Genomic DNA, 17,827 nt, shown 5'->3' with positions numbered 1-17,827 from the left:
CATCCATGACCAGACTCCCAGGATTTTAAAGCACGAGACATTGCGATGGATGAGAACCTGGAAACCTGTGATCAACAGTAACGTTGAGAACCCCTTTTGCAAAGCATCAGTGGAATAAAGAAGTGGCATTTCTCCAGACTGGACCTTCCGTATTTCTGCAGTCACCATGAAGGGCTTCTTGCCCTCACGGATAACAAAAAGCATATCCTGATCTGACACCACAAACGCAGCAGCCGTCCAGCTGAGCCAAGCCCCTTGAACGGCTCCCTGAGATGAAGTCATGTGAAGGTTTTGGTAGCCAGTTCACTATATGAGGTAGAAACGGAGTGAGGTCTAGCTCTGTGGGCATTACAGAGCATTATGCATTTCTAATTCATCTCCCAAATGCCTTCGAATAAATTTGGAAATCAAATTCAGATAAAACACGTATCTTCCCACAGTCATTCATATAAAGACAAAAGATTAGAAATATGTTAGTGGGATGGCAGGTTCAGGGATGGGGGTTGGGGATAGCATCTTTGTTTTGAAAATGACACAGGGTTTTCCCGGTAGCTCAGCGGTAAAGAATCCACTTGCCAATGCAGGGGACATGGGTTCGACCCCAGGTCCGGGAAGATCGCACGCGCCTTGGAGCAACTAAGCCCGGGCACTAGGATTCCTGAGCCTGGGAACGGCACCTCCTGAGCTGACATGCTGCAGCTCCCGAAGCCCCTGTGCCTACAGCCTGTGCTCTGCAACAAGAGAAGCCGCCGCAGTGAGAAGCCTGTGCGTCACAACTCGCGACAACCGGAGGAAGCCTGTGCAGCAACGAAGACCCAGCACGGCCAAAATAAAGAAACGGAGTTATTAAAAAAAATAGAAAAATACACGGACTTTCCATTCCAGGTGAAAAACTACGGCTCCCAAGAAGGGCCTTGCTACCTTGCTCACGCTTCCAAGTCACCTGAGGAGGTTTAAAAACCCCCAAACGCAGGCCACACCCCCAGTGGAGAAATCCAGGAAGGGGAGAGTTACAGAAAAGGCCCTCTGTGAGCCACGAGAGGTCAGGCGCCCAGTGAAACACGGCGGATGTGGAAGCTCCGGAACAAGGACACGCGCCGTGGGTCGGGTGTCAGGGATCTTGTGTTCCAGCCTGGGTTCTACCCCTAGTTAAAAAAGAACCACCGGCAAGTCAGGTGATGGTGATGATGGTGGTAGAGGTGGTGGTTGGTGTTGATGGGAAAGTGGAGGTGTTGGTGGAGGAGATAGAGGTGATGATGGTGATGGCAGAGCTGGAGGTCCTGGTGGGGTGTTGATGGTGGGGGTGGTGGTGAAAATAGAAAGAAAAGTGAAAGTCACTCAGTCCATCGACTCTTTGCGACCCCATGGACTATACAGTCCATGGAATTCTCCAGGCCGGAATACTGGAGTGGGCAGACTTTCTCTTCTCCAGGGGTTCTTCCCAACCCAGGGATCAAACCCAGGTGTCCCGCACTGAGGGCGGATTCTTTACCAGCAGAGCCACAAGGGAGGAGGTGGTCGTTAATTGTTGATGGGGGGTGGGGGTTGGTGCTCAGGTCCTCAGGAAGGAAGGCCCTGTTTTTCTGTGACGTTTCGGTTGCTCTGATGACCTCTGTCTTGACCCTGATCCTGAATAAACCCTTGCTCCGGATCCAGTGTGCCAGTCTCCCAGGCGGCCCACACTTCCTACCGACTGGGCAGCAGGAAGCGACCTTTCCTCTCGAGGTTGGAAGGGGGTGCATCATGGGTGGAGGGGGTGCAGGAGCCTGGAGGCAGATGCAGAGGGGCCCCTGAGCGTGCCAGCCTCCGGGAAGGTGCACAGCCGGAAGCGGTGAGCCGCACACAGACACCCGTGCGCTAGGTCTTTACAGAGCCCCGAGAGGAAAGAGAGGCAGGCCCCCACGCGGGCGGCACACGCGCGCCTCCGTATCTGTATATCCCGGCGCCATGTGCGTCAGGCGAGCACGCACCCCTCCGGACGTCCTCCCAGCACTGACCGGGGAAGATGGCAGCTCAGAGCCCATTTTCCGCGCTTTAAAGGCCTAAGGGGTGGGGCCCGGGCACGGGGCAGAGAGTGAAAGGCCCAGGACAAGGAAACCAGAGCTCCTGCACTTACCGAGGATGCTAGCCCCCAGCCAGGCGGATCTGGGTCTTGGTGCTGGGCCGTAAGGTGAACAAACGGAGAGAAACAGAACAGAGGCGAGAGGTGGGGGCCGGGGAGAGCCCGCCTGGCCCGGGGCGCTACCCCCCTTCTCAGGCTCTGTGATCAGCCCCGCGACCTCCGGATGCAGGACGGGCGCGCTGGCCGGCGGCTGGCCGGCGGCTGGCCGGCGCTGACGGCGTGTCTGGAGGAGGAGAGGAAACCCGCACACACCAGCGCAGCTCGACGCCAGTTCAGAATGACCCTGTCGGGGCCCTGCTGCGTCTTCACTCAGCACCCAGCTCAACAGATGCGCAAAGGAAACCGGCAAAGCGCTTCTCCGTGAAACCGCGGGCACCTAGCGCCCGCCGCACGCGCACTGCCTGGAGAGGCGGGGGTCGCGGTGCCGGAGTAACAGGACGCGCCCCGTCGCTGGGCCCAGTGCCCCACCCGCTCCCCGCTCGCGGTTCTCTGTGGGGACCCCCGGCTCTGTGAGCGCGGGGCTGCCTCGCCCTCCCCCGCACGCACCACCTGTGCCCGCCGCCATCGGAGCTGCCGGCGCCTGGGCCCCGGGCCCCTGATGGAGGGGCCGTCACGGCCCGCCAGAGCGCCTGGCGCACGCGGGAGGCGGTAGGTGCCTGCCAGCGCAAGGTCTGGGGACCCCGGAAGTCAGCCTCCCCGCCCCCGCCCCGAGAACTCTGCAGGGGAGGAGCCACAGCAGAGGTGGGGAGTGCGGGGATGAAGGGGAGACGGCTGACAAACGTTTGCTTCCTCCCCTTGAAGGGCCCGGACCGTCTGCAGGAAGCGGCCCCTGGCCTTTGGGGACTCTCCGCATCTCCCGTGGAGGCCGTGTGGGGGGACGGGTGGTCCTGCCTGGCTTGAGCCCCAGGGCACCTTTCAGGCTCTGTGTGGAGTCAGCTGTGTGCTCAGTTGTGTCCCACTCTTTGCGACCCTGTGGCTGTAGCCCGCTAGGCTCCTCCATCCATGGGGTTCTCCAGACAAGAATCCTGCAGTGGGTGCCAGTCCCTTCTCCAGGGGATCTCCCCGACCCCGGGATGGAACCCCTGGGTCTCCTGCATCTCCTGCATGGGCAGGCACATTGTTTACCACTAGCGCCGCCAGGGAAGCTGCAGACCCTGCCCTTAACGTCTGGGTTCTCAGTCCTGCCTCTGTGGAACAGTAGAGGGGGGCGCAGGGCCGGGCTGTGTGAGGCTCCAGGGGACACAGCCGCGTCTGTGAGACACACACCCTGGCATCTGAGAGAAGGGCAGAGGGAAGGACAAGTGTGAGAACAACACACAACCGGAATGGGCCCACGCCTGACCCAGGAACCGCCCTGCACGCTCCTCCTGGATCTGGAATATCTCTGCCTGTGTCCCAGAGTGGCCAAATCCTGCCTATTTCTACCCCTCTTCCTCCCTGGATCTCTCAGTCTTTCAGCAAAATTCTGAACAGAACTGATGCCTATCTTGCAGTACTTAACTTTTGACTATTATGTATTTCTTTGTTGTCTACCTTTGCCTAGATTGTTGAGGGCATTACGTAGGTTTCCTTCCTTTTTCCATCCCTCCACAAATAAGTGTCTTCCTTTTACCTTCTCCAGATTTAGTGCCTCTAGTGTTGAAGGAAACCAGACTAGGTCACCCCAAAATATGCCTTTTTGACAAGACAATTATCTTGAGCTGAAGGCCATTAGGAAGGGGCAAACCCAGCAAAGCTCCTCTGTTTCTGCCTCAAGGCAGGAAATAGCTTCCTCTTCCCAGAGACAGACTCTCACTGGCCCAGAGAGGCACCAGGGAGCCTGTAGACCCATCTTCCCCACGGGGCCCTCTGGCTTATGTACCACCTACAGCTGCCACCCTGGGAACCCTAAACCTGCTTCCTCGTCCTGGTAACTCTTTATAAGTTTGCTGCTCCCGGTGGACGATGCTATAAAAGCTGCACTTGTGGATCGGTGCTTTGAGCTGCTTTGGGTTGAGATGTTTTCTCACACTATGTGCAGGGCATGGTGAATAAGCTGTGCTTCCCTCTTGTTAATCTGTCTTGCTGTGAGGGTCCCAGCTGCAAGGCCAGGACGGGTAAAGGGTGGTCTCCTCTATAGCGTCCTGTGCTGAGACGGCAGAACGTCAGCAAGGGCCAAGTATCTATCAAGCTTTGCTTCCAGGACAACAAAGAAATTCATATCTACAAGGATCCTATTGAAACAGGACTTTATCGGCTAATTTTAAACTTAACTTGCCCGTTCAGCAAACCCAGCTGGTACCATGTGCCGGGCCCAGCCCAGAGCGGGAGCTTGAGCTTCACATGTGCGTGCATGCTCGGTCACTTCAGCCGTGTCCGACTCTCTCTGACCCCCTGGACTGTAGCCCGCCAGGCTCCTCTGTCCATGGGATTCTCCAGGCAAGAATACTGGAGTGGGTTGCCATGCCCTCCTCCAGGGGATCTTCCCAACCCAGGGGCTGAACCCATGTCTCCTGCACTGGAGCTAGATTCTTCACTTCTGGGCCACCGGGAAAGCCCAGTTTAGGATATCATTTAGAGATAGTTAGAGGATTTATCTGAAACCCACAAAGAGCAAGTGAGGTCGCTGAGAATCTTCTTGTGTGATGCCCAGCTTGCCTTGCGATGGCGTGGGCAGCCCTGCTGGGGTGGACATCTCACGTGGATTTCTGTCTAGTAGGTCAGAGAGCCCCAAGGTTACAGTCAGGGTCCTGGGGGATCTGTAACCCTCAAGCTTGTCCTTATATTTCTAGTCAGACTGTCCACACACTGAGCTTCTCAGCTATCCCTGGGACTGGTTCTAATGCCCCGCTGGTTAATTAGTGAGTGGAATGAAACCTCTGACACCTGCTCATTGACCTTCTCTGAGAATCACAACCTGACCAGCTGAAGGGGAGATGTTGGACCGGCAGTTAGAAATGGACCTGAAGCTCTGGCAGGGCTGAGTGCCAACAGCCGGCAGGCAGGATTCACGGGCACGAGATGGAGGACCAGCCTGTGCTGTGTGCACTAATCCTCACGACACCCACAAGAGTGAACCCTTGATTGTTAACATGCATCCCCGTCTTGCAGATGAGGAACTGGAACGAGGCAGGAGAAGGGGAACCTGACCCGGAGCACGGAACCGGGATCTGGACCCAGGCGGCGGCTTATGAGCCTTCGCTCGGAACCAGCGGTTCTCAGTCTGGTTCTGGGGCGTCTTTGATGGTCACGCTGGCATCCAGTGGGGAGGGCCGGGGACGTGCCTGAGGTCTCTGTGATGCAGAAGGCAGCCCCCACCGCAAAGGGTCCCCAGGCCCTGAATGCCGGGAAGAGAAAGCCTCAGACTTGGCAGGGGGCGGTGGGGGGCGGGGGCTCCTCGTCCAGGCCCCGCTCTCAGCACAGCCCCTCGCACGCCTGCAGCCCTCCACGTGCTTGTAATGCTTCCATCAAGGCCAATCCCTCCTCCACGTAATAACCTCCATATTTCATTCACGCTAAATTCTCGGCCTAATGGACGCAAATAATAAATGCTCGCTAAATGGCTGCTCACATTTACTGCGTGATTTCTGACAGATCGGCGCTCACTTTGAAAAATCCCAAGACTGTGACAGGGAAGGAGATGAGAAAGTGCGACATTAACACACCGCAGGTTACAGGGCGCCGGGAAAGCATCGCCGCGTTGAGCTTGGGGAAACGGCGGAGCAGAGGACCCGGGGTCCCCGTCCCGGCAGCCCTGATGGAGGCTAATTTTTCACTGTCCTTGAAGCTAATCAAGCCTGCGGAAACAGCATCACCAAATGGACTAAACGAGATTTTCAATTAACTCAAACAGATGGCTTAAATTTTCCAGGTGACTTTCCATATTAATGCAGAGAGAGTGCTGGACCAGGCCCCAGGCGGCCTGCTCTAAAGTGAGGCTCTGAAAATGGGGTCCTGTGCATGGTAGGTCCAGTTACCAGGACTTTCTTGGAACGATGCATCTGTTCACCTGAGGGATGCCCCCCATAGTCCTCGCCCCCACTGGACACATGTGGTTGACCATCCCCTCTGCCCCCCCTGAAGTCCAGCCTCTGGGGAGCAGGATCTGAGCCTGACATAAGGTAAGACATCATAGAGGCTTTGACGGGTGTTCCTTTCCCAGAATATCAAGCCATAAAGCAGTCAGGAAAGCTTTACAAAATGTGCCTTTTCCTTGGATGTTTAAATTGGCAGTCTGAACCCACAGAGGCCCCATAAGCAGACACGGATCTCACTGATATTGTCATTGCGTAATTGAAGGAAGGATGCAAACCTCATCCTCGGGTCATCGGGCGGCGTCATCTCCAGGTCATGCGTGGGTCCATTCAGGCCAATGACATGCAGGGAGATGCTGGGGTTTTCACAGCCGGCCTGGGAAGAAAGGGAATAGGGGTGAGAGAGCCGCCTCCCGCCTGGACCGGCCTGGGCGCTGAGTCTGCTGGGAGACACGAGAGGCTCAGTGTGGGGAGGACGAAGCTCTTGAGGGGGAGTGTCAGTAGACGGGGCGGTGGCGGGGGGGGATGCCACTCTCCTCTCTCCCCGCCCTGCACAAGTGCTGGCCGGCAGAGCAGACTAGGGTGCTGGCGTGACTCCTGGCTCCTCTGCCCCCCGCAGACGGGGTGTCAGGGTGAGGAAGGACTCGGACCCACAGAGGGCGGGGCTCAGACGGGCCATCAGCTCCTGCCTCCAGTCTGATTCTGTTGGTCAGAACATGCTGACTTTCTGCTAAAACAGGAACCCCCAGTCCTGAGCCATATGGGGTGTCATCATTCCAATTACACAGATCGGTCCCGGAGTTCATGGTAAAATCAGGGGGCTGCACTTTCCTAGGTTTCAGGTCATGCCATCACTCCCAGGTTGGGGGGAATGAAAGGGTTCACCAGGGAAACTGTCCCGTTTCTAGGCGATCTCTGGCTCCCAGCCTCCCGAACCGTGAGACACAAACGTCCGCAGTTTAAGCGGCACGGTCGGTGGTGCTTGTTACAGAGCCTGAGCTAACTGAGACACCTGGCGCTTCCTTCCTCTGCCCTGGGACCCTGGGGCCCGTGCTTGGGCACCGTCGCCCCCTCGCTGCAAACTGCAGGCTGTGTGTCCTGTATCTCCGGACGGCAGGAGGCATCAGCTCCCAGAGCCCTCTGGTGGCTAGGGAGCGAGGCCCAGGGCTGGTCGGCAGAGGCTGGACAGTCCTTCTGGGGCAGCCCTGGGGGGACACCAGGCGGGGCAGGCCGGGCCCTGGCCTCTCTCCAGCTGAGTGGGCGGCAGGCCCTCCCCCGCACTGGGACGATGCGGTTTGCTAACAAAGCCAGGTGTGGCCATCCATGCCGCCCTGCCCTCATCCCCTGCCACCCACCTGCAGCCTTGCTGGCCTGCTGGCTTTTGTGCCAACACAGTGGTCTGGGGGGCCATTAGAAACAGTATAGGCCAGCAGATGGCCAGGCACAGAACAGCCCAGAGCCAAGGGGCTGGGGGCGAACTGCGGGACCCTCTGACCCTCAGAACCTGAAAAAGGAACCACAGGACAGAGTGCCCCAGTGTGGGCAGCGTGAGTAGCACAAGGGAGGTGATGTATTTTGGTTGTGATGAAGCTTAGACAGATGACTAACGGTAGTTCCATTACTTTAAAAAAAGTAAACCTGCCGACAAATTCAACTCAGCAAAGATGGGGATTTAATGCACTGTAATGGGACATAATTAATCCCGCCTCTGTTTACTGTGACGGGGGAGAGCCAGCGCTCCACGATGGGGCGGGGAGGCGGTGCATACATGCAGAGGCTGGCCCGGCGCGGCTTCCCGCCTACCTTGGGGTAGTGGTAGGGCTTCGCGGTGGGGTAGATGGAGCCGGTGTAGGTGGGCAGCTCCATGACCGGCACCCGCGAGTCATTGATGGTGGCGTAGGCGAGCCGCGTACCGTCCGGAGACCACCAGTGGGCGATGTGGGTCTTCAGGATCTCCTCTAAGGAAACAGACAAAGCAGAGAGGCCTGAAGGCACGGGGAAGGATACCCGGGAGCCCCCAGGGGCATCTCCCTCCTCACAGCCTCTGAGGAGGCCTCCCCACACCCAGGTGCACCGTCATTCCGTATGTGCCTGGGTTCACCACCGGACCCCAGTGTAGCAAACCCTGTCAATCAAGGCCCGACCGAACAGAGGTGAACCACCTAAAATCCACTGTCTTGTTTTTTGCACAAATTTGAACACGATGAGCTCATGAGGGCCTTTCTGAGTTGACTCACTGCTGTTGTGTGTGTTGTCGGTTATTGCTTTAAGGGGATCAGAAAACCAAAACTAGAGAAGATCCATTCATCTGAAGCTGGGTGCACCCAGCAGGAACAAGTGAGGACGTAACTGTCTGGAGCTTGAATCCCAGGAAATCAATGAGCAGGAGACGCCGAGGACTCAGGACCGCACGCAGGCCCCCGGCACACAGCCATGTGGGGGGCGGTGCTCAGAGCCCGGCGGGCCCCTCACTCTGACAGAAGAAGGCGATCGCGTTCCCTGCGGCAGAGGCTCAGAACAGCCCCCCTTCAGGGAGACCGAGATGGAAACAGCGATGGGCCCAGCCTCCACCGGGCGCTGCCCCGCACCCCACCCCGTCACGGAGTCTGGGTTAACTGGAGCTCTGACTGGGGATGAGTCCTGTAGGATCTGCCGTCTCCCACCCAGCCTTCTGAACAGGCAGAGAGAGGGCCCCGCCCCGGTGCCGCTCATCAGAGCGCCGGGGGCGGAGGGGCACCCAGGGCTGAACGGCTCTGACGTTGGGGTCCTCCTTGGACACCGTGTATGCATTTTATTAATGAATCCCCCTGATTTGCTTTTAAAATAGCAGTCAGCACTGCTCTACAACCACACAATGCAAGTCCCATTCACCGGTCATTATCTGGGGTAGACCACAAACCAGCTCTGAGAGCCCGCAGGGACAGAAAGGCAGTCAGAACACCTGAAATCACACGGAAGAAACAGAATGAGGGCATCAGACCCCCAGGGGACAGCAAGAATGAGAATAAGGGTGAAGGAGGTGGCGCCGGAGGCGGGGTCACAGAGGAGCCAGGCTGCGCGGCAGGGGGCTGGGCCAGCCTGGCGGCCGGGCCTGGGGGCGGGAGACCCACCGACTGCAGGATGAAGACAGGGTGGGGCTGGGGGGGTCAGGGCCACTCAGTCAGGGCCCTGCTGCAGGGGCCACAAGGGCATCCGCAGCCCAGTTTAGGGGCCCTGCAGCTCCTCCTCCCCAGGGGGGCTGGCCGATGGGTGGGCTCCACCGGCCTGGGGGCTCAGTGGGAGGAACCCCAGCGTCCTGCAACAGGACCTGCAACAGCAGAGCTAGAAGGGACTCCCTTCATGAAGTGCCAGCCTCCCTGTAACAAGTCTTCCGGTGCCCCTGGCCCCACGCCGGGGGCTTCCCTCCTGGTCTCCAGCAGCCTGCAGAGACCATGACCCCTGTGACCGAGGAGCAGCGCAGGACAGCAGAGTCTGTCCCCCAAGAAGCGCCCGGCACGTCTGACTCCCATCACCAGACGCACCCCAGGCCTTCAGGTCTCTGAAGGATGCCGAAGGGGCCCAGTTCTGGGCTCCGCCCCCGTCCTGCCATCCACCGGGGGGCCCGAATGAGCCCCCTGCTGTCACCTGAGGGGCATAACACCTGTCTCTAACACCCCCGCCCTGCCGGTGCTCCGTGACCTTGCAGCACCCCAAGGAACGACTCAGAAGTGTTGCCAGACCCGATAAAGAACCCAAAGGTCTGCTGAGGCAAGAAAAAAAAAAAGCCAGCCAGCCCTCCAGCGCTTGTAATTTTCCAGTGTCTTCGGCAGCCAGCAAAGTGACTTTCAGGTGCGGGTTTGGGAGGAGGTGATGCAGAGATGACTCTCTGCAGAACCACCTGACTTGTCTGCCAGCGTGTGGGGACAGGGAGTGATGGACTCCAGCAGATGGGTTGCTAGAGAAAACAGGCATCACTTGCAATGGTTTGTGGGAGACCCTGCTCCACCGCGCCTGTGCTGGGGGCTGGGGGGGTGGGCACTCAGGTGGGGACAGGAGTGGGGGGAGTCAGCGGGAGCAAGCAGAACGCGTGGGGCAGGGGGTGGGGACACGCAAGCATCATCCACCTGAGATCAGGGGCGTGAGCCTGACCGTGGCGCTCACAGCCTGTTCCTTCAGGACCAGAAAATCCCAGCAAACAGCGGTGGATGCAACTAACGCGCCTAGACAGAAGCGTCACCCAGGAGCAGACAGACAGCACAGCCCTGCAGACACGCAACTCATCCATGGCTTCTCTGACCCCGAGCGACCCCCTGAGAGGGAAGGGACAGAATCAGCAGCCTGCAGGGTACCCCCACCACATTCACCCCCAGATGGGTCTGGGGCTCGGTGAGGGGCATGGATAGGGGCGGGCACACTGCGAGCTTCTCATCCATCCGTCATGCGTCCACCTCGTTCTGAGAACTTGCCTTCAGATGCAGCGGAAACACTGCTGCTGCGGTCTGGCCAGCCCAGCGCCGGGGGTCCCACGTGAGAGGACGAGAGCCAAATCGGGGGAGAAAGGAGCCCCCAGGCTGGGCTGAGAAGCACTGTTTCTGCCCTGTCCATTCGCAGACGCTGAGGACATCACTGAGCTCGATGCACTGCTCAGAGCGCATGGATGCAGAGGACCACAGGCTTCAGAGGAGAGATGTGTTGGTCGGAGGGCAGCTCAGAAACCAGCGCACTCAGGAGTGACAAGGGTCTGGTGTCTGTTGGCAAATCCTCAACGTCCCACAACCAGACGACCGCTAACGAAAGGGAAATGCCTCCGTGCCAAGGCAGGCCATACCACAAAGTGCGGCTCCGGTTTATTCTCTCCAAGTGCCCTTAAACACGTCGTTCCTGGGTGTTTTTATTTTCCTGTGAATTAGTTGCTCATTAAAGAGATAATTAAGTATAAGGAACTGCGGGGAAAAGTACCAGGCAGATGACACCGTGACATTTCCCCGTTCATTACGAATGTCCCCATTCTGCAAACGTTTTCTTCAGGCTTCTAGCTTAATGATGCAGTTGGTTTAAATGCCGTGAACCAAATGTAGTTTATGGGTAGAGTTTTGCAAGGGAAAAAAAAAACCCTAGTTCATCAACTAAATTAATTGCATGAGCCCTTGCCTTGAAACAACAGGAGAAACTGCCTCCTAAATAAGTACAGACAACTCGAGAGTACAGGTTTCCTTCACCTCCCCTGACCCATCCTGGGACCTTCTCGGAATCGAGCAAGAAGGACGCATCTCGGGACAATCACTTGAAAAGGAAGAAATTTCCATCCGTGCAGCTTCAGCTCACAGCAGGATCTGGGTCCACCCCCCTAGGTCTTGTCACTGCATCTTAAAGAAGCGAATAATGTCACTCAGGTGGCACACATATGGGCAGGTCCAAGAGGACAAAGTCCCTTTGGGGCTCAAGCTGACGAAGGCTGGTCCAGGCAAGATGAGGAATTCTCAGATTTTCCAGATTATTTTTCAGATGCAGAACAAAGAGAGGCCACCACAGTCATCACATAATTCTTGCTGGGTGTGCTTTCGAACTGTGGTGCTGGAGAAGATTCTTCAGATTCCCTTGGACCAGTCCATCCTAAAGGAAATCAGTCCTGAATATCCATGGGAAGGACTGATGCTGAAGCTGAAGCTCCAATTCTATGGCCACCTGATGCGAAGAGCTGACTCACTGGAAAAGACCCTCATACTGGGAAAGATTGAGGGAAGGAGGTTGAAGGCAAAAGGAGAAGGGGACAACAGAGGAGGAGATGGTTGGATGGCGTCACCGACTCAATGGACATGAGTTTGAGTAGGCTCCGCGAGATGGCAGTGGACGGGGAGGCCTGGCGTGCTGCGGTCCATGGGGCCACAAAGAGTTGGACATGACTTAGCGACTGAACAGCAATCCCTTAGGGAGGTGCTCAGGGAACGGTGTGTGCTTTTGTTACAGACGCCTGCGTCCCACTCCAGGCAGAATGGTCACGGTTTATGGGGTGGGGGAAGGGCACAAATCCTATTCTGCACAAGCTCGCAGGCTGGTTGATACGTGACATCTGATCAAACAGGCCCTGCATTCTGGAGGTGCATGTCTATGGTCTGTGGCAAAAAATGTCACCCGCCGTGGCAGTAAACAGAGGATGCTGCAGCTGTGAGGCCAGCAGCAGGGCAGCTGGCCTGATGGTGCAGCCCGAGGGAATTCAGGGTGGAGGAGGAAAGGACGCAGGCCCTAGACAGTGACAACGCCTGTCCTGGAGTGACTTCAGTGAGCCCAGACTCCCACATCATCCGCAAGAGAGACGCACTACGATCACTATCTCGAGAGGTCTGGTCTTGGCGATGAACAGTACTTCTGATGCTTGATCACATTATTTTCTAGCAAAAACGCTTACGTATCCTGGCTCCTTCCTGCCCTCCTTGGAACAGTCCCTCAGAGCCACTGAGAGGCTGTCTCCCAGGCTATTGTCCTCAGTAAGGTCCCTGAATAGGACACAGCTGGTGGTCCAGTGGGAAAGAACCTGCCTGCCAATGCAGGAGACGTGGTTTGATCCCTGGTTTGGGAAGATCCCCTGGAGGAGGAAACCCACTCCCGTGTTCTGGCCTGGGAAATCCCGTGGACAGAGGAGCCTGGCGGGCCACAGGCCACAGCGTGGCAGAGGGTCAGACAGGACTCAGGACTGAGCACCATCCAGGCATCTTTTAGGCCGTGCACTTTAGTTGACAGGTCCATCAGTACATAACAAAGAGGTTGCCAAATTCTTTGGGGGGAGCACACCATCTTAAACAGAACAACGGATTCCACCTAAAGGTGTGCCGTGGGTGAAACTGTGCCCCCTAGAAGCTATGACATCCTGACCCCTGGTACCTGTCAAGGTGACCTTGTTCGGAAACGGGGTCACTGCAGATGTAAGTAAGATGTGCATTAAGACGGGGTCACACTGGACGAGGGTGGGGCCCTAATCCGACATGACTGGCCCCTCCTAAGGACAAATAAAGAGACACAGAGACAGAACAGGAGGGTGACTCTGGGAGCAAAGGCAGAGCCTGGAGTGATGCGTCTACAAGCTGAGGAACAGCAAGAATGTCCCACCAGACGCTGCAAGAGACACCTCAGCTTCAGACTTTCAGCTCCTAGAGCTGGAACAATAAACCCCTGCAGTCTAAAGCCATGTGGTTTGTTGACTTCTGTTATGCCAGCTGCAGGAACCCGCAGAAGGTCATGACCTCCAGGGAGCCTGCTCCTCACCGGGAGGATGATGTAGGAAAGCGCTCCCTCCCCGGTGCTCACACATGCACACACGTGCTCACACGCACGCACACGCACACACACACGATGCTGAGTCTGCCGGGCTGCGCCCCCAGGCCCCGACCTGCAACGCTCCGGCCGCCACTAGGCCGATCCGGTTGGCTGTCTCAGCTTCCCCCAAACATGCCGTGGGCCTGGTCTGCCTGGGACCCTTGCTGAAGCCTGGTCAGATTCAGGTACATCTTTTGGTTGAACAAATATTTAACATGCGCCAGATACGGTTCCGCACACTTTCCAGGTAACAACTCATTTACTCCTCCTGACGGCCCTGAGGGTACCAGGTAAATTGCTCCCCTTCAGATTTAACCACCTGCAATACCAGGCTGAGGGGTTCCACCCACCCTCCGGGCCCAGCGTGTCGCTGCCGAGCTCGCCCCGCACGGTCTTTGACCAGGAGAGCCCCGAGCAGTCAGAGCAGGGACCCGACGCCCTGAGGCGCCCTCGGCCCTCGGACGGCCATCCCCCTGGCCCGGGGTCCGCTCTCACGCTGTGGTCCCGAGGCCCCACCGGGCCTCACTCGGGTCTGCTCGCGATTTGGCACGGGAACCTCCACCCGCCCTTCCCGGGCCCGGGGATCAAACAGTAAGTGTGCACTTAGCTCTGTCATCCCTCATTCTGCAGCACTCAGCCTCGCCACGTGCTTCGCTTATCTTTGCTTTTTCCTTAGATACTCACGAGAACTCTGGATTAAGCTTCGGGTTACAGCCGAGAAACTGAAGGCTGAGAGACATTAATTTGATTGAATGAAGACCGAGGACTCAATCCTTCATAAACCCTATGCCAGAGCACAGTAGAGATGAAGCTCAGATGTCTGAGACATGGTAAATAAAACACGACCGCCACTCTCACCCCTCATGCAAGTGAGCAGAGACCTCAGGACTGGAGGGGCTGGAGACACAGAAGGTCTCCTTCCTTGGGGGTAAATTTGAGAAGGCTCTCGGGGAGGTGGAATGCTAGCTGTTCCCCAGGATCCCATCCCTTCTTTTAGGGAAAGAGGCGATGTATCAGGCTGGGCACACGGCCTTCAAGAAGACAGACTCTTCCCAGCCTCCCATGGACTCAGGGGTGATGGGAGAACTCTCGTCCATGGGCCAAGACAGAAGATCTCAGTAACTCTGTGCATACTAGGTTGCTTCAGTCGTGTCCGACTCTTTGCATCCCTCTGGACCATAGTCCACCAGGCTTCTTTGTCCATGGGATTTCCCAGGCAAGAGCACTCTTGTGGGATGCCTCGCCCTCCTTCAGCAGGTCTTTCCTACCCAGGGATTGAAAACGTGTCGGCACTGGCAGGTGGGTTCTTTGCCATTGATGGCACCTGGTGTGGCCACCTGCTTCCTATCCTGCTGGCTGGAGACAGAGGTGACACTGTGGCCCACGCAGGTGACAAGCAGCGCAGTGTGGACCTAGGAACTCCAGAGAAGCCACAAAGTTCTTGAGGACAACGTCAGACAAGCCTGAGCTGTAGATCAATATCACTCAGAAGAGGAAGACAGAGTGCCGGCCACTTTGGGGGTCTGCAAAGGACCCGCACCCAGAAAAGGACACTCCCCCATCTGTCTTCTGACAGCACTTTAAGAGGAAAGAGATATTTATTTCTACACGTGAGTGGAGGCCAGACCCGCCATCCCCCAGGTGCCAGCTCTGCACCAGGTGTGAACGCTGGGTGGCGAGGATCCACAGGGGTGATGGAGGGTCGTGTGGGCGTGGACCAGTGTGGGCAGAGGGCAGCGGGGAAGGTCCCTGGGGTCCCTGGAGGTCAGGAACCGAGGCTGTCCTGCTGCCTCCCTGATGTTGCAGCCGGTCTTCCCCAGGCCGACAGGCCGCAGGGGACTGAGTCTGGCTGAAAAGAACCCCCGAGGCAGACAAGAGACATGCCCCGAGGGGCCTGGAGGCATGAAGCGGAAGGGAAATGAGAACCTTAGCGCCTCAGCGCCTCTGCGCGCCTGCCGCGTATCCTCCCGGGACTCCTCCACGCACCGGCTCCTGCAGGGCTGGTTCCGGCAGCCCCGTCCTCCTGGTGGGGGCGAGACTCACTCTTAGCATCGGGGCATGGGGCAACAGTGAAAGTGAAAGTCGCTCGCTCGTGTCCGACTCTGCGACCCCGTGGTCTATACAGTCCATGGGATTCTCTAGGCCAGATTACTGGGGTGGGTAGCCTTTCCCTTCTCCAGGGGATCTTCCCAACGCAGGGATTGAACCCAGGCCTCCCGCATTGCAGGCAGATTCTTTACCAGCTGAGCCACAAGGGAAGCCCAAGAATACTGGAGTGGGTAGCCTATCCCTTCTCCAGCGGAACTTCCTGACCCAGGGATCAAACCGGGGTCTCCTACATTGGAGGCGGATTCTTTACCAGCTGAGCTATCAGGGAAGCCTCGCCTCTAAACCCGACCAGGCACACACATGTCTCAGAGCTGCACAGTTCAACTTCTCTGCGTTTCTGAACGGCCAGGGGTCACAGCCCGACGCCCGCCCAGCAAGACCAAGAATCATCGTCCTCCCACGCTGAACCCGGCCATCTGCCGTTTCTACACGGCACGGACTTCCCCGTGTCTGAGACTGCAGCTCAGCGTGGGGTGGGCCGGCCACACCATGGACTCCTCGGGAACGCGGAATTTCGGAAGCAGCTTGTGTTTTCTTAGAGACACAATGTGACGTCACAGGCGGCTTCCAAAGGCAGAAGATGAGATATTCCCGAAAGCAGAACTGCCGCAGAAGCTGTTTGACCGTTGCTAAAGCAGGAGGTTCAGAGGAGGCCTTCTACATCTGTGAGTTCCAAAGCTCCAGGATCATGGTCCTACGACGGCTGGAGAACAGGAGCCGCACTTGCTGACACAGACCCCTGGGGGAGCGCTTTAGAACACCGCCGACAATCCAGATCCAGGTTCAGTTTTGAAGTAGGGGCTCCTCGGCCGGGACTCAAACGAGTGAGGAAGGCAGGAGACGCTGCTAAGAGCTGGACTTCTGGGGTCTGGGGGAGGTGGTGAGCAGGGCCAGGCGGTCTCTGGTCTCTGTGCTGTCCTGCGCCCCGCTCTGGGGTCAGAGCCGCACCTCCCGTGGCCTCCTGCCCCCGCCTGCTGGGCAAGAAGGCAGCCGCTCCTGGACGGAGGTCCCATGCCCGCGAGCCGTGGGCCTCATGTGTAGGAGAAAAGCCTCCCCAATTCCCGCTCCTCATCCCTCCCTTGCTCTCCATCCCCGCTGATGACACTGAAAGACACAAGTGGGTCCGCGTCAGGAAGATCACGGAGTGACGATGAAACACACGCTAGGACGAGGGAGCCCTGAGCTGGAGGCTGCGCTTTCTGGGGGGAGGACGCCACGGCTGGAGAGCTCGCGGGAAGATGAGCTGGGGGGGGATGCAGGCCAGAGGAGGAGAGGACCCCAGGGCCCCTCCTCAGGCCCAGTCTTATGTTCAATATCGGAGTCTTTATTTCCAAACGGGGTCCCCCAAGTCACATAAGCGTTAGGCCCCACAAAGCCCCACAAAGTTAAGACATGTCCTAGTAGAAAGAAAAGTGACTTTGGGAGAAAAACCTACACAAAATAGCATCGCCCAGGAAAACGGTTTCCACCTGCCACTCCACCGGCCACGAGCTACTCAGGAAGACCTTGACCCAGCTCTGGTACCCGCACCCCCTCGGGGCCTCTCCTCTTCACCGGTGAAACCGGGGTGTGCTGACATCACTTTTTCTCGACCTTTTTGAATACAAGCACCCTTTCTTAAAGGAAAACACTGTGGACACCACATTTTCGTTCAGCTTGAAATAGTCCACAGGTCTTGGCACAGATAGTAAAGCATCTGCCTGCAATGCGGGAGACCAGGGTTGAGAAGATCCACTGGAGGAGGGAACAGCAACCCATGCCAGTACTCTTTCCTGCAGAATCCCACAGACAGAGGAGCCTGGTGGGCTATAGTCCATGGGGTTGCAGTTGGACACGACTGAGCTGCTAACACAATTTCTAAAATGATTTGTGCTTCATTCATCACGACAGCATCTGCACAGACAGCGCCAACGTTTAAGTGTACGTCGACACATCATTTGTCTGGTCCCACATATGACGGGTCATGGGCACGGGTTCACAGACGCCCTGACGTTGCACCATGGCCTGTTCCTAATCCATGGCTTAGATGTGGACCAGCTTGCTTTGAGCAGGTTCTAGGACGTCCACCAGCAGAGCCCACACTGCCCTGTTTCCTGAGTTCCTGGCAAAGTACCCGCCAGCTGTGAGCAGAGGGTTGCCACGGCTGCATGCACCAGAAAACGGTGAGTTTGGACCAGCCTGGCCGCAGTGGGCACACTCGGGAGGCACAGACCGCAGCAGGTGCCTGGGGAGGACACGTGTTCAGGCCATTCCTCCTGGGCTCGCGGCCTCTCTGAGCATCTCCTGACCTTCC

General features: G+C 57.4%; 1 protein-coding gene across 1 annotated transcript in view; it reads right to left on the bottom strand.

Annotated features, from left to right (window-relative positions):
- Window positions 1-17,827, bottom strand: part of DPP6 (dipeptidyl peptidase like 6) — a 778,594-nt gene that overhangs the window by 80,839 nt on the left and 679,928 nt on the right. Inside the window, exons 9-10 of the mRNA XM_065939554.1 lie at window positions 7,939-8,093; window positions 6,414-6,511 (exon numbers count right to left, since the gene is read on the bottom strand). Coding sequence (XP_065795626.1) covers window positions 6,414-6,511; window positions 7,939-8,093 — 253 coding nt within the window. The remainder of the gene's footprint in view (window positions 1-6,413; window positions 6,512-7,938; window positions 8,094-17,827) is intronic.

The sequence above is a fragment of the Muntiacus reevesi genome, chromosome 6 (assembly GCF_963930625.1).
Source record: "Muntiacus reevesi chromosome 6, mMunRee1.1, whole genome shotgun sequence".
NCBI classification, from domain to species: domain Eukaryota; kingdom Metazoa; phylum Chordata; class Mammalia; order Artiodactyla; family Cervidae; genus Muntiacus; species Muntiacus reevesi.
The sequence above is the reverse complement of the archived record's forward strand: the minus strand, read 5'-3'. Positions and strand labels throughout refer to the sequence as shown.